The sequence below is a fragment of the Musa acuminata genome, chromosome BXJ2-4, assembly GCF_036884655.1.
Source record: "Musa acuminata AAA Group cultivar baxijiao chromosome BXJ2-4, Cavendish_Baxijiao_AAA, whole genome shotgun sequence".
NCBI lineage: Eukaryota > Viridiplantae > Streptophyta > Magnoliopsida > Zingiberales > Musaceae > Musa > Musa acuminata.
Window position 1 is genome coordinate 47,206,322 of NC_088341.1, and position 16,750 is coordinate 47,223,071.

General features: G+C 37.5%; 2 protein-coding genes across 3 annotated transcripts; both read left to right on the top strand.

Moving 5' to 3' along the window:
* Window positions 1-1,118: 1,118 nt before the first annotated feature.
* On the top strand, window positions 1,119-2,746 carry LOC103982150 (PLASMODESMATA CALLOSE-BINDING PROTEIN 3). The gene is made up of 4 exons (XM_009398981.3): window positions 1,119-1,376; window positions 1,921-2,160; window positions 2,250-2,283; window positions 2,361-2,746. The coding sequence occupies exons 1-4, from the start codon at window positions 1,178-1,180 to the stop codon at window positions 2,572-2,574; spliced, it is 687 nt and encodes a 228-aa protein (XP_009397256.2). The 5' UTR covers window positions 1,119-1,177; the 3' UTR covers window positions 2,575-2,746.
* Window positions 2,747-6,385: 3,639 nt separating this feature from the next.
* On the top strand, window positions 6,386-16,603 carry LOC103982149 (probable inactive purple acid phosphatase 27). 2 transcript variants are annotated; one of them, XM_009398978.3, is made up of 13 exons: window positions 6,386-6,555; window positions 7,913-8,096; window positions 8,688-8,779; window positions 9,024-9,090; window positions 9,204-9,326; window positions 9,856-9,948; window positions 11,966-12,095; window positions 12,757-12,838; window positions 12,981-13,113; window positions 14,646-14,851; window positions 14,940-15,065; window positions 15,591-15,900; window positions 16,056-16,603. In XM_009398978.3, exons 1-13 carry the CDS (start codon window positions 6,422-6,424, stop codon window positions 16,359-16,361), a joined length of 1,986 nt encoding a protein of 661 aa, XP_009397253.2. In that variant the 5' UTR covers window positions 6,386-6,421; the 3' UTR covers window positions 16,362-16,603. The 2 variants fall into 2 exon arrangements, with proteins under 2 accessions (XP_009397253.2, XP_018681012.1); XM_018825467.2 differs by lacking the exon at window positions 6,386-6,555 and adding an exon at window positions 7,648-7,772.
* Window positions 16,604-16,750: the final 147 nt, after the last annotated feature.

The following is a 16,750-nucleotide window of genomic DNA, read 5'->3' on the forward strand; positions in this document are numbered from 1 at the left end:
TTCTCCACTTGAATGTTGGGAGACTACCTCCCTTGAACCCTTGTTTACGTGGGCAAATCACGATAGAGAATTACTTTTATCTCTTTCTTCCGATCTAAACATCGCGTAGAGATCACATGTTAAATAATGATTGGGCAACGATATTCTTCCTATAAATACCAAACTAATATTTTAAATATAAAAAATTATAGAATAAAATTTGAATATTATTTTTTAATAATTTCCTGATTGAGAATTGTTTCTACTGTTCTATCGAGAGCTCATAAGGATAATGGAGGAGGAGGTTTCTACGTTATTAGACCAAAAGCCACAAGTCATGCTAATTTCTGCAGTGTTCATAAAGCAAAGGCTATCAAAAACTGGTTTTAGCCATTCACAAGCAAAGGAGGCTTCTAAATTATTAGGGGGGTGCCAAAGTCAGAGACTACATGCATCGATCAAGATTCGAGCCACTTCATTCTGCAACCATACATGACTTGATTCAGCCATTCATATCCAATGCCAGTGTGGAAGATTTGTTGTTCCCTCTATCAATCTCAAAAGAGGTAACCCTCTCTCCTCCTTCCGCTTGAAGCTTGCAAGGAATCACCGCCAGCACTAACAAGGTTTGATTCATACAGCCCAGACCAACATGAAAAGTAACATTAAGTTTCTTGCCATAGTTTGGCTCGATTGATTCTATTCAACGTTAGGCTGTTGTTCTCCATCTCGGACAATGATAAGCTCAATAGATAGATACCCTTCCCATCTTCTCCAACCAGGTGAGAGAAAAGCACGAGGCATTGCTGCTGTAGCTCATTTACAAAAAGCTTTATTCTTAGTCCTGAAACAACACTTTACATTTGATCATCATGTCATGCTTGCTATCTGGAATAGTCTGGTTCTCTCAACATCAAGAGCTGTACACGCCGTTGCCTACTTGCGACAGCACACCAACAACGGGCAGAAAAGATGAGAGGCGTGTAGCGTCCGGACCACCTCAACCGGAGCAAGGAAGAGATGGTGAGTTGGGTTCAGAGTTGGACGGAGGAATCCTTTCTTGACTCCACACATGGGTTTACGACCGTTCATAAAGGAGGTGGCGAAAAAGCTGCTTTGGATCGCTTTCCAAGGACGCACATAGGCAGCGACGCAGGCGGAAAACTATTAGGCGAATGAATAGTTAATTGGGCTTGAAATGAGATACTGTATACTTAAGTACAACATCACCCTACCTGCCTGTTTCGGAGTCTTCTTTTGTTGTCCACAGCTTCCTCTACTTCTCCCTTGCCCTCTCTCTCTCTCTCTCTCTCTGTCTCCAGAGACTTGTGCTTCTTTCCCTGTCATGGCTGCTCTAGCTTTTGCAGTTCTCATGTTGGCCATGATCGGTGGATCAGGTATGCTGTACTTCCTTTCGACACTCATCTCTAAGGAATTATTTATAACATTTTTTTTCCTTTTTTGAGATCGGGACTTATATTCTGGCCTTTTGCTCTGTATTTTCTTCTCTTTCTTGAATATTTGGTGTCTTTGATGATGCTCCAAGATCTACGAGCTCTTTCCTCTACCATGGCCTTCTCTAAGAAGTTCTTCTTTGGGTTAAAAAAGGACGGAAAAGAATTCCACACTGTTTCTGTTTACTCTCGAAATTTCTCTGCTTTCTTAAAGAAAAATCTTTGGTTATTGAAGTTGTTGCAGCAAGATGTTAATCTCCAAAGAACACACAGATGCCTGGTTTCCTTTTGTTTTTAGCTATGCGGCCAAAAGGTGGCTTCGTTTGGTGATGGTAATATTTTCTCAGTTTCTTTAGAGAAGATTTCAGGTTGGACTATCATGAATTCTCAATCTTTTTGGAGGAGCGTTGTTGCGTCTATCTCCCCATATTCCACAAATTAACATGGTAAATGATGATGACCTGACGGTCTTCTTTTGTGGTGGCAGAGGGTGCTTGGTGTATCTGTAAGCCTGAGCTGGGTGACACTGCTCTCCAGAAGACACTGGACTATGCTTGTGGAGCTGGAGCTGACTGCACCCCCATCCTCCAAAATGGAGCTTGTTACAGTCCCAACACAGTGAAAGACCATTGCTCGTATGCTGTGAACAGTTACTACCAGAGGAAGGGGCAGACACAACAGGCTTGTGATTTCTCAAGCACTGCTACTCTTACTACCACGGATCCTAGTGAGTTCCTAACCCTTGTAAACCTCTGTGCATGAACAACACCTTTGTCCATGTAAACTGGAGACTAATCTTGATGCAATTGCCTGTAGGTAAGAATGGTTGCACTTACCCTGCAACTCCCAGGTATACATGTATATAGATGTCTGAGTAAAGTATACATCCAACATCATGTTTGATCCCACTCGCTTCTCTTCCTCCAGCGCTGCAGGCACAAGCAATTCTACACCAGCAACAAGCACCCCGGGCACAAGCCCCGGCACCTTCACTCCAACCACCGGAGGACTGAGTGGATTAGGGCCCACGAGCAGCATTTCCACCGACAATATCAATGGTGGTTTCCTCCCAAAGGCAGGGATGGATTCCCTCCTCCTCCTCCTGATTGCCATTTGCTCAGGGATGGGTTTGTTGGGTTGATGAACAGCTGTAGTGGAAGTCAGATGCTGAGTATTTATTGAGAGCTGATGGCTGTGCAAAAAGTTGGGTGATCCCGTTGTTGTAAAATGGTTTGATCCAGAGACATTTCTCATCTATTCCATGTTCCTTCTTTCCCAAGTGGACAGAAGAATCGATTCCATTTTGAGTGCTAGGGTGGATTCTTCTCGCTTCTCCTTCTCCTTCCATGTGAACCAGGGTGGCAGAAAGAAACTATACTACTTGACACATGCTTTCTCTGTTATTTCATCCTAATACTATCAAACGATGGAACGGAGGGAGAGCAGCTACATGAAGTGAAGTGAAGCAGCACAAGAAGAGAAACCTCAAGCATCCCTATTTGTATGCAATTTTTAACCCGCTGCACCTCAAATCATTGAGCTCGTTGGTGTCGTATGGGAATGATTGATTGGGTTGTGGAAAGCTTCTTTGGGCGGAAGAAGGAAGACGTGGACGTGGAGGTGGTTGCAATGTCAAGAGAGAAGACGAATGGCCAGGATGGATTGGCCATGCTGAGAATAATTAATACTGTCAATTCCCGGTGATACAGATGTGATTGACTAAACTTGGGCTTCAGCTCTTAAAGATAAGGCAACTTGAAAGGTTTAGTTGCTGGGCACAAGCAACATGACATGGATAGTTTCTTGTCGTGATTTCTCTCCCAAAACATTTCGTTGGAATAGAATACATATTTAGTACATATGAAAAGAAAATTAGGGATAATGTATCTGAAAAATTGTTTCTAGAATTGTAATACCCTGATTAGTCCCACATTGAAAGTGGGCAGGACTAAGATTGACTTATAAGGGTTATGTTGAGGTTTAATGAAGATATCAAGTCTTTTGAGTGGGGTTGATTGTAACACTCCTGATTATAAAGGTCTGATGAGTGTAGGTTTAGACCAAACAAAGTTGATAGGCCAGTTAACCCATCAGGCCCGGGTCATGACAAGAATAGTTTATCAATAAAGGGATGATTTTATTGAAAAATTAAAATTTTAAGATGAGTTTAGAGAAAAAAAAAAACCCCTGAGAATTTTTTAAATAGCATCCCAATCTTGGATAATTTATTTTTTAAAATAATCATTTTGCCTTCCTTAGTCATTACCTTTTGTTTCGCCAATCACCCCTTTTTCATCGCACCGATGACCCCTCTTCGTTAGACCCACATAACAATGGAGGTTACGAGTGAAGGTGAGTCACCTCCCCTCCTTCCTCATCGGTGGTCAACGACGAGAAAGGGGTCTGAGGAGGCTAAACCGCTATGGACGAGAGCAAGTCGTGTCCACTCCTTCCTCGCACGTGACCGATGGTAAAAGATGTTGCAAGTGACAATGATAGCGATGGTTGCGAGGTCCAATGGGGTTTGACAAAGAGACTCGCTAAAAAATAAGGACAGTTGGTGGGCGAAAGTAATGACAATTCTAATGAAGGTACAAGTAAAATGATCTTTTAATACGATTAGAGGTACTTTTATGAAAAAATTTTAAAGTTAGGGTATTCTATGAAAAATTCTTAAATTCAAACATTTTTTTTCAAAAATTTACCCAACTTTTTATTCAACAAAGCCATGTCTTTATTGAAAAATTATTGATTTTATTCAAGTTTTAGCCTCCATTCAAAACTGTTTTTTATTTAATTCTTTAAATCAATTTACTAAATCGATTTGGTTCATTGAATTGATTCACTAAATCGACTAGACCCTAAATCGGTTCAGGTGAACCCTTATCCTTCTCTTTTAAGGTCGTTCCTTTTTTCTTTCTCCGTCACCTTTTCTTCATCTTCTTTTCTCTTCTTATTGTCTTTTTTTTATACTTGACTTAGTGACAGAGGGGCAAGCTAAAAAAAGAAAGAAGAAAAAATTAAATCGAATTGGTCTTCGATTTAATCAAAATTAATATAAAAACTACCTAATAATCCTAAAAGTTCAAGGGTATATTTATCCATTCATGAAAATATTTTTGGATAAATTCTAAAGATTACTATTTACAACCCTAACTTTATCATTTACAATCTTATTTTAATAATTTTTAATATAAATAAACTGTCCCTTTATAAATGTACCAATATTCTTCAATTCTTTCTCCTTTTTTTCTTTTATTATTTTCTTCTCCTCCTTTTCATAACTATCATCTTCTTATTCTCCTCCTTTTCCGTAGACAACAAAGTTGAGGGGAATGACATAAGTAAAAAATCAATGACAATGACTTTCTCCTCTTTCGCACCTAGTAGAGTCGATGGTATAAGTGAAAGATCGACGACAAGCGGGTCAGTTGGGGCTGATGATCGGTGACAATGATTTTCATTTCTTTTGCAACCAATAGAGCCAGTAATGATGTAAGTGAAAGATTAGTGGCAAGAGGGCAGGCTGCGGTTGATGATCGATAAGGCTTTCTCTTATTCCGTAGCTAGTGAAGCTGGTGATGTCATCAATAGAAGATCAACGATAGGCGAGGTAGGCTAGGGAAGACGATCACAACAATGACTTCTTCCTTCTGTAGCTGGTACAAATAGCAGTGATGATATCAATGGAAGATTATCAGTAAATGGGTAAGCTAAGGATGGCGATCAATCACAATGAGTAATGAGGGCAAGGTTGGGGGTGCTTCAATTTCGAGGAAGAAAAAAAAAAAGAAGAAGAAGGTTAAAATAAAATTAGAGAGGTTATGAGGAGTAAATTATTATTATTAATCTAAGGGATAATTAATAGTAAGTATGTGGTTTTAAATAATAAGCTCCTAAATTCTCAACAGAAAGGTGTGTGCTCCGGTAAAACTAATTCATAAGAACTTTATATATATATAAATTATTAAAAAATCAATTCGAATCGTTTTAGAGTAATGAAGAACTTGGATGCCAGTCATATATTTATATTATCACTTGGCAACATTAAATAGATAACAAGTAACATAAATAAATAAATGAAGCAAAATAGAAAAAAAAATAAAGATTAACATATATAAAGATGAAAATTATTTGACAATGTAATTATAAAAAATCATCTTTAAAAAAAAATACGATCGAACACAACACCTTATTAATTATTATGTTTCTTTTGTAATTGGGTCCATATAAAAAGGCCAGAAATTATAATGAGAAGACAACTTTTGAACGGATAAGTAGTAAGCCCCAGAATCGTCCGCGAAGGAGACAGAACCACTCATGGCATTCTTCTTGATCTAAGTAGTAAGCCTCGAATTATAGTGTTTGTACTTTATTGCTTCAGTTAAAAGATTTCTATTTTGTTCGTCTCCCTCCCTCTTTTGGTTTTACTTTTTTGCACCTATTGCCTATGTTTTCACCCAATTCTCATCACATTAATTTCAAGAACACTGAAAATAGTGTCAATTAAAGAAGAAGAAATATAATTATATAATTATATATATTTTTTATATTTATGCTTTGCATGAACATTCTCTCATATCGAGTCAAAGTCTCAATTAGGATGGTATAAGAGTTTGCAATCTGTTTTCATGACTTCATCGACCGTATAACGATAGAACATAAAGGGATTCGGTCCAATTACAGATACGACTTGGGTCACGAATGAGTACTCTGGTCGTGGAGGAAACGTGCTCGCCAACTCGCGCATCTTGACCGTCCAAACGCACGTTCTCGCATCGTCAGCCGTGGATCTGACCCGACCTACTTGCTCTTAAAATACGAAAACCCTCATAAACAAACCACGTCATCGTTTTCCATGCTCCGACATCCAGCAAATATTTGGGGTTAAGGAATTAAGATGCCCTGCAATCGCGTTTGCAACGGTGTCTTGACAACTAATCGTATGTCGTCCACAATAACGCCGTCCCGTCAACATTGACGTTTAGATGGGTAACGAAAATGAGTCGTCACCTAGCACGGCCATTTGTGCAGCAGATCCCGTGGTCAAGAAGCTCATCGCCTTAAAACACCCGAATTCGATCCCTGGCGACGTCCTGACTTGTTCGAGTTGCTTGATTCAGTACGGTTCTCGCTTGGCTCAATTCCAAGCATTCGAATGTTTATCTCTTGTTTTCGTCTTCTGGAAGCGTTATTGATTATTCGTCATTTCTCAGCTTCTTTTCTTTGGATTTTGGGTGAAATTTCGAGTCGGCGACTTGTTTTCTTCCTCCAGAACAGAATCTTTTTTTTGGTGTTTTGTGGGTTTTTGATTTGATTCTGTAGATTCCTTCCCAGTCCTTGCGGAGTTGGTTGATGTGGATTGGCTAACATGTTCCTTAATTTTAGATTTTTATTGAATAGTATTTCTTCTCGAGGAATTATGGTCTCGGAAATGAATTGTATGTATATCTAATGGTTGTTTCGATATGATTTCGGGGGTTTCCCTTGTTGTTACTCGATGTTTCTTTGGGGGAAAAGATCTAATCTATGAGTTGAGTTACTTTATCAAAAGATCTAATCTATGTTTCTTTGGTTTTGTGTGTTGAAAATTCATCATGAAACCTTCGTTTATTTGAGATTTGTTAGTTTACGACTTTCGGTGGTGGATATTTGATTCTGAGGTCTGGTTCTTGAAATATCTGCTTATTTATTGGCATGGTAATGGTTGAAAATTCGTCATGAAACCTTCGTTTATTTGAGATATGTTAGTTTACGACTTTCGGTGGTGGATATTTGATTCTGAGGTCTGGTTCTTGAAATATCTGCTTATTTATTGGCATGGTAATGGATGACTCTGTGTGATGAAAATTCGTCATGAAACCTTTGTTTATTTGAGATTTGTTGGTTTACGACTTTCGGTGGTGGATATTTGATTCTGAGGTCTGGTTCTTGAATATTTGCTTATTTCTTGGCATGGTAATGGTTGAAAATTCGTCATGAAACCTTCGTTTATTTGAGATTTGTTAGTTTACGACTTTCGGTGGTGGATATTTGATTCTGAGGTCTGGTTCTTGAAATATCTGCTTATTTATTGGCATGGTAATGGATGACTCTGTGTGATGAAAATTCGTCATGAAACCTTTGTTTATTTGAGATTTGTTGGTTTATGACTTTCGGTGGTGGATATTTGATTCTGAGGTCTGGTTCTTGAATATTTGCTTATTTCTTGGCATGGTAATGGTTGAAAATTCGTCATGAAACCTTCGTTTATTTGAGATTTGTTAGTTTACGACTTTCGGTGGTGGATATTTGATTCTGAGGTCTGGTTCTTGAAATATCTGCTTATTTATTGGCATGGTAATGGTTGAAAATTCGTCATGAAACCTTCGTTTATTTGAGATTTGTTAGTTTACGACTTTCGGCGGTGGATATTTGATTCTGAGGTCTGGTTCTTGAAATATTTGCTTTTTTCTTGGCATGGTAATGGATGACTGCAGGAGTTTGCCCGCGATGAGGTCGCATGGCTTGATTCTGTTGGCGATTGTATTGGCCTTATATTGCTGTTCCACAACGGGGCACAACGGAGAACAGCCCCTTTCAAAAATTGCCATCCGTAAGACTACATTGGCTACGACTGTCGCAGCTCGTATCAGAGCCTCTCCCTTGGTACTTGGGCTGCAGGTATGCCTTTAGAATTTGCATGAGTTTTTTTGGGAACTTTATGAATCCTCTGAGCTTACCATGAGCTTTACATTTGACATGTGGTTTCATGTCTAAATAAACAAAACCACTTCGGACATTGGCATCCATCATATTGGGTTAAATTGTTAATGATGAATGGCCGTGTCAGATTTGAGCCGGCATCTAAACAAGTAGGGTTATATCAGATACTTTTGACAAGCTTTCTGCATATATGAAGGCAAGAGACAAATGCATCGTGATTGAATTGCTTAGTGGACGACTGGATCAAAGTTTTTACTTTTGGATCAGATTTCAGATACATTGGTAGACTGCATACAGGGGATGAGATGTGACTATATTACACAATCCTTCAAAACTTGGTGATTTGTTCCTAAATAATGCAACATTAACATAAAAACAGAAAATTGACAATCTCATGTAGCAAACTTTTGTGTCGCAAATAACCAACTGGTTGTAGTTCTTATGGGTCTGAAAAAAAACTTATAAAACATAACATTGTAGAATCAGGGAAAGATATTATATATTTATAGTTTTAGTCTTGATTACATGGAATTCTTTATCATGTAACAGGGTCAAACTAGCGAGTGGGTAACTGTGAAATTCAGCCACCCAAATCCATCAAACGATGATTGGGTAGGGGTTTTCTCTCCTGCAAATTTCAGGTAATAGCATTTTCTGGATCATGTGTTGATTACTTGATTACTTACATGAACTTGGTTCCTGAAGATGCAAAAAAGTATGAACAAATTTTACTCATATTGCAGATTTTTTAGCTTAAAGCTTAAATAACTAGTGTTGTCACTTTGTTTGACTAGTCAAATATGAAGAAATAGGAATCAAGCATAGTCCTTAAACATGTAGTTCTTTGATAACCTTGACTGATAACTTTCACTGTTTAATTCTCAGTGCAACAACATGTGAGAAAGAAAATTTTAGAGAATATGAGCCTCTACTATGTACAGCCCCCATTAAGGTTAGTAGCTGCCTTATATAATGGCTCCTCTACTGGGTTGTTGAATAAAAAAAATTATATTTTCTTATTGATGTTGTTGTATAATAACTGCTGAATATGTACCTATTTTGCAGTATCAGTATGCAAATTATAAAAATGACGACTACAACAAAACTGGAAGGGGATCTCTGAAGCTTCAATTGATCAATCAAAGAGCAGATTTTTCTTTTGTACTGTTCTCTGGTGGTATTTCAAATGTATGTCACTAAATGGATACACTGGTAGTTGATTTTTAAGATCCCTCTCTTAGAGTTATCAGAAATAACTATTGTGTATGCTGTCCAGTTCTATGTTATTTTTTAAGCTTCGTGGTGGACTTTATCATAAAGCATTTTGAGTTCATAAATTTCATTTTATCAGAGATTAGCACAAGATTCAAAATTTTAAGTCCACCTGCACATGATTCCTCTTTTTTCAATTAAGTTATACCATTAGGATCTCATGGAATTTGGATGAAAAATGGACTAGTCTCTGAAATATTATGATCAAATTTTGAAACATCTGTTAGGTAATCATACAATTTTGTCATCATAGAATATAAAGACACTGAATCGTTTTTGTGCAGGCAACAAACAAATTACTAGTATTACCCATAGGAGGAAGACATACTAGTCTATTCTCTTTTTGCTTTTCAATCCCAGGCCTGATTATATGTTTAATTTGATATATTTTTTTTCAACCAAGAATGTGCATATTGCCGACTAATGATTCTTTTGGGAATAACAGCCCAAGCTTGTCGCAGTCTCTAACACCATTAGTTTTGCCAATCCGAAGGCCCCTGTTTACCCTCGTCTGGCTCAAGGAAAATCCTGGAACGAGGTAAGCTGCATCTTCTTTGATTTATTCCTTGGATTAGTTCTTTGATTCTATTTGCATGCTCACTTCTTGAAGTTCTAGTTTATTTTACACAAAATTTGAAGTGCTTGCATGAAAAATTGAAAGGCATAAAAGATGTTCTATACAGACATCTTTGATGCGCAAGTCTTAAAGAATAAAGCTCAACAATCTCGATAACCCTTGCTTGTTTTTATTTTTCAAGAAAGCAATCTAACATATGTGCTATTGTGAAATTAATGATTCCCAGTTTAGGTTCTTTATTGAGTATGCTCCTTGAAAAGTTCTTTATTTACTTGGACAAGTTAGTATAATTCTTCCTCTAATTAATTCCACTATTTAGCATCGCTGTGGTTGCATGGACTTAAATTGTGAAGGGTGCCATAATTACACCGGAAGAGGTAGTACAACATGCCATGCAACTTTGACTGTTTTAGAGGTGATGAGAACTTTTTTGTCAAATTTTCAAATCAAATCAAGTATCACTTGGCAGCCACTGTTTACACAATTTGGCCAAGACTCATAGGAATCAGCTGATGGAGATTTCAGAAATCTATTAGATACTAGAGGTATGCATGAGAAAAAGGTGGTTTTTGTGCATGGATGTGATCCATGATATTAGCCATATAGATAATATAAAAGAAAGAGAATATGTGAACCAAGGCTTTTAATTTTGTATCGTACTTGCTCAGTACGGTATGTATCGACATACTGAGTAGCAAGGTATGCAATACCGTACCGTACCAGTATTTCGAGGTTGGCTCAGTACGATACGGTACCGGTGTATCGAGCGGTACACTAGGGCATACTGAACGGTACACCAGGGTTTACCGAGCGATTTCCTCTTATTGTAGCACTGTAGCATTGTAAGAGCGATTTCCTCTTATAATCAGTATATTACTGTAGCACTGTAGCACAGTCCGTCCAGTAGTGGGCGGTCCGCGTATCGGTATGCCGTCAGACCGATACGTACCGCACGTACCGGGCTGTGCCATTCGAAATTGCATACCATGCTGAGTAGTACGTCAAGCGTACCGAGCGGTACGCCTAAAATAGGCATAAAATCCTCCTAAAACATATGAGAAATAGAAAAAAAAAGTTAGGATACGGTTTTTAAGTCAGAAATAAATATACATTTAGTATAGTTTTAGCAAAACTAATGTAAATTAGGTAAGAATAGTGCCACATATCTTTTTCGGGCTTTGAGGAGTAGCCTTATGCAAGGTTCGTAATTTTGGTTTGTTCTGGATCATCAAATCGTTGCTTTGTTGAGTTTAGAAGAGTGAAAATGTGAGAATAAGAAAGAGATTACAAGTAAAAATGAGTTTGAGAAAGTTTAAGAGAGTATGAAAGTGAAATGGTTGAAAGAGGGTGGAGGAAAGGGTTTTAAAACCCTTTATGATGCCTCCAACGGTCAAATTGACCATTTGAAAATCGATATAAATCAGTAACGATCGGTTTCAACCATTATCGCCTAGTACAGGCGATACGGGGCCAAGATTTTGGTACCACCTAGTAGCGAGCGGTCCACGTGCCGATAGGTTGGCAGACTGGTATGTACCGCCCGTATCAGGCGGTCCGGTACGAAATTAAAAACCTTGTTATGAACTTATAATGTGTTTATGCATTCAGATCCAAATAAGCATGTGAGATGTAATTGGTTATTTAGAGAGGAAGTTGTAAGTTCAATCAGTTGCTTTGGTCCATTTGATTAAATGCTTGCAACCAAGTCAGATTGAAGGACAGTTGTCCACATTGTGCAAACAAGATAAAACTAGAAGAATTTATCAATTTTGCTTATTGTGAAAACAAGACAAAAATTTTGAAGAAAAGGACAAATTTCACAATGTGCAGGAAGGACAAGTTGGGTATGCTTTGGACTACTTTCTGATAGTAAGGTGGTAGTTCATTTTAACATTGCCGTCATTTTTTATCCATTTGTTGTTGCATGCAGCTATTATGTTTTGTTGTTCAGAATCTGACTTGGTGGACATGAAACCAGATGGCTGTTACTTGGACAAGTGGATATAGTACAGAAGAGGCAGTACCTTTTGTTGAGTGGGGTGAACTAGGAGGACCCCAAATACGTTCAGCGGCTGGGACTTTAACCTTCAGTAGAGCCCACATGTGTGGTAAGCTTTGTTCCCCTCACTTCCTCCCTCCCTTCATCTTTTATATGTAAGAATTAAGAACTTTATACTTGTCATGCCAGTATCTGATGTTAGTTTTATTGTAAAAGAAAAAGTAGGAAACTTCATTATTCTGTGTGTGTATATCAGTGCTTCCAAACTGGAGAAAGATGAATATGGCCAACATGGAATGTGCGACTGGCAGAGCACCTTGCATTTCCTTTAGCAAATGATCACTTAGCAAGAAAGAGTATGACAGAAACACTAGAAAGTCACATATGTAAGATCGAGAATCAATAGTTTCAGAATGTTGTGCACTAGAAATCATGCCGGCATACTGTACCATTCTTTGAATGGTACAGTATACCAGTGCGCTAGAAACCATATTGGCATACTGTGCCATTCTGTCAGTGGACCGTAGATGGGATGCACTGGTATTTGAGTTTTCTGGCAAAACACCATCTGCCATCCAGCATCTTGTGAGGGACAATGGTTTCCTAGAGCATTGTAGTTAAGTTACTAACACTCAGACCACCTTTCTCGGCTTCCACTCTGTTGAGAAGCTTTTATACAATTGGCCATCTTTTTGTCATGCAATTGTTTGTTACTTGTTCTTGGGGTCAATTCTTATTGTAATTTGAACTTTTCTAATAATTGTTTGCAGATTCACCTGCACGAACTGTGGGATGGCGTGATCCTGGTTTCATCCACACAAGTTTTCTGAAGGACTTGTGGCCTAATTTATTGTATGCTCTCCCAAATGATACTTTAAGAATGTCATTCTCTGATTCAGCAGGATGAATGTTTTTGGCCATTGTCATCTAACTGGTTTCCATTCATCAATCAGCTCTCAAATTAGTCTTCACGTATTCTTACACATTGTTGCAGGTATACCTACAAGCTTGGTCATAGATTGTACAATGGCTCTTATATATGGAGTCAGTCATACACCTTCAGAGCATCTCCTTACCCTGGACAAGATTCTTTACAGCGTGTTGTCATTTTTGGTGATATGGGAAAGGTAACTATTTTATTTCATACGTGATTTCAGAAATTGAAATTTGACTTCCATTTGTATGAGATAAAGCTAGTGTTTATGTTCTGATGCATTATATTTTCATCAGCTCATAAGATTTCTAATACAGCTCCATGTATTGAGTTGCTAAGTGTTATTGTTTTGATTGCTTATGTCTTTCTTTTGTTGGAAGGTAAAGAATACTACCCTAATGATGATTGAAATGTGTGGTAATTCTCATGATGACTTGCATCCTAAGAAAACTCATTTACTTTCATGCCGTAGGAAGGAGTTGTGAGAATTCTTCATTTCTTTTCATTTTATCTGTGCTTTTAAACTTGAAGAAGGAATGACCCTCAAAAGTGGCTTTGGAGAAAGGCAAAATGAAAATTGAATGAATAACCCTCAATGTAGGATCTTGGGAGGGTTTAAACCAAAACAATGTCATCAGTTAAAACAATATTAGCTAGCTATCCACCTAATATCATTTAAGTTCTTGTCAATTATAACAATATCATCAACAAATAAAATATACCAAGGAAGTCTATCTGATAGACTCTATCATGTATATGACTCGTAAGTTCATCTATTTTATTACCAATATGAAAAGGTAAGGACTCAATATGAATCCTCGATATAATCCCATATAAATAAGAAATTTACTAGACACTGTATTTTTTAAAGGAATGACTATACTATCATGCATATACTTTGTAACATAAATTATTAATTTCTTTTTTAAAACCCTCCACAATAATCTCTATGAACATCATCATAAGTCTTCTCTAAATCAATAAAAATCATATGCAATTCTTTCTTCTTTTCTTTTTAATTTTCCATTGATTGTCTTAGTCAGTAAATAACTTTTGTTGTTCATCTTCTATGGAGAGAATCAGAGGTAGTATTGAGAGGATGATAGTAAAAGAATCAGATGGAGAAACAGGGAAGAGACGAATAAACTGTACAAGAGAGAAGGAATTCCGAAACATGACACTCAAGTATTTTTTGTGTGTTATCTCTCAGATAGATTTTTTGGTTGTTCTATATATGCAAGTTCGTTGATTGAAGAAACCCAGTGGTGATTGTTGGTGGAACATAAAATTTGAACTACCTCTGACTATCTCTCCATCTCCTTCCTTTTCATTTTAATTATCTCTTCCATCTTGGCTATTACATGATCATGAGATATGACAGTTCTACACTGTCAACGGCCTATATACAACCCTCCACCTTCTGGTTGCAGCTCCAGTCCTCTCCCTTATATGTGAATTGAGATGCCAATACACAATCTGATTAGAGTTTTTTTTTTTTCTTCCATTTATTGGCCCAGAAGTCAAATCAAGGTAAAATCATGAATATGATAGTTAACGTTGGCAAGGAAATAATTGTTCAATGTACTAATCTCATTAAAATTGCTTCGAGTAATTCTTTGACAGATCATGTGATAGGTGAGAGTATGCGATCTCAAAACAGATGTGAAAGCAATTGTAAAGTTTATAATGTAATTTTGCTTATTACTATTACAATAATGTATTCAGGCAGAGGCAGACGGTTCCAACGAGTATAACAATTACCAGCCAGGCTCACTTAATACTACATACCAGCTTATCAAGGACTTAAAGAATATTGACATAGTTTTCCATATTGGGGACCTATCTTATGCAAATGGTTATCTGTCACAATGGGATCAATTTACGGCACAAGTGGAACCAATTGCTTCAACTGTGCCTTATATGGTCGGAAGGTTAGTTCTATTGATATAAGCAATCCAATATAACTAATATGATAGTCATTTTCCCAGAATATAATCCTCTTATGCTCCTCTTTTGCAGTGGTAACCACGAACGAGATTGGCCTGGGACTGGATCCTTCTACGCCAATATGGATTCTGGTGGAGAATGTGGAGTTTTAGCTGAAACAATGTTTTATGTTCCTGCTGAAAATAGGCAAAAGTTCTGGTATATGACTTCAGAAAAGCAACTAAGTTTGGTTGTTTGAATACGTTGTTTCTTTTACAGGATAACTTTTAATAATATGACTGTCTATAAGCATTATATAATATTTGATCAGATTGAAATTAGAACAACTAGACAAATCATTCTGGATCTAACTGCTGTAATACTTGATTGTTGCACTGGTTATTTTTTTCCTCCTTCCTATTACTTGCATATAAGGAAAAAACCAATTCTTCTACATTGCTTTTGTTAAAAACTTATAAATATTGCCCATATCTTATTATTCTGGATGTCATTTTCTTCCTTCTATGCATATCTTTTGATGGTTGCACTGTGAATTGTGCTATAAGGCATTCATCAAATTGAGTTAACATATCAATGGATTCACAATTATTTACTGTTTTTTGATCACTTAAAAAATGGCATGTTAATTGCTGTTTGGTTTATACTTTCTGGCTTTCTGGTTGTGTTGTCTTTAAGCATGTGATTTGTCAGTTGTATAAACTTTGATATTATAATACTTCCCAGGTACAAAACAGATTTTGGCATGTTCCGCTTCTGTATAGTTGATACTGAGCATGATTGGAGACCGGGAACAGAACAATATAAATTTATTGAGCACTGTCTGTCAACAGCAGACAGGGAAAAACAGCCATGGCTGATCTTTCTCGCACATAGGGTGCTTGGTTATTCTTCTGGTGAATTTTATGGTATTGAAGGAACCTTCCAGGAGCCAATGGGGAGAGATAGCCTTCAAGAACTCTGGCAAAAGTATAAGGTTGACATTGCCTTGTATGGTCATGTCCATAACTATGAGAGAACATGCCCAATTTACCAGGTAAATATGTTAAACGAATTTTCTTGAACTGGTTGTGACTTGATTCCGCATGCAATGTTGGTTTGATAGTTGATAGTCTGAACTATCAAGGATGTTATTGTTTGATTGAGTTGATACCCTTCTTTTTGAATACATGATTCTTATCTTGGTTACAGAGTACATGTGTCCGTGAAGCTGCACACCATTACACTGGTCCCTTTGAAGCAACCACCCATGTTGTTGTTGGAGGTGGAGGTTCCAGCCTTGCTAAATTTACCCCTCTCCGGACTAGATGGAGTTACTATCAAGACTACGACTTCGGGTTTGTGAAATTGACCGCTTTCAACCAGTCGACGCTGTTGCTCGAGTACAAGAAAAGCAGAGATGGTTTGGTGTATGATTACTTCACAATAACACGTGATTATCGTGACATATTGGATTGCGCTGTGGACAGCTGTTCAAAGACATCCATGTCTAGTTGAGCAGGCCCCTTGATTGCACTAGTATATTGAAGGCTGTTGACAATATCTGTATATGAGGTGAAGCAAATGAATGATTACAGAGGAGCATCCTGTGTATTAATGTCATATATTGACTACCAGGCAAAACTTGGATGATCCAAGAATACCTCATTGTTTAAATGATTTAATTTGTATATGAAGCTGGAAACTGTTATTAATGAGATTGTATCTATGGAAATATCTGCTTTGTGATTCCTGTGTCATTGTTATGCAGAATCCTCCCACTTCCAGACTCTGTGCATGGTCACTCTCAAGAAACTCATTGAATTCCATGACCAGCAAAGTCATGTCTCAATTTGGGTTGGAATCAGCTGTCCATGATAATGGATTTACAGTTTCTTTAAATGCAA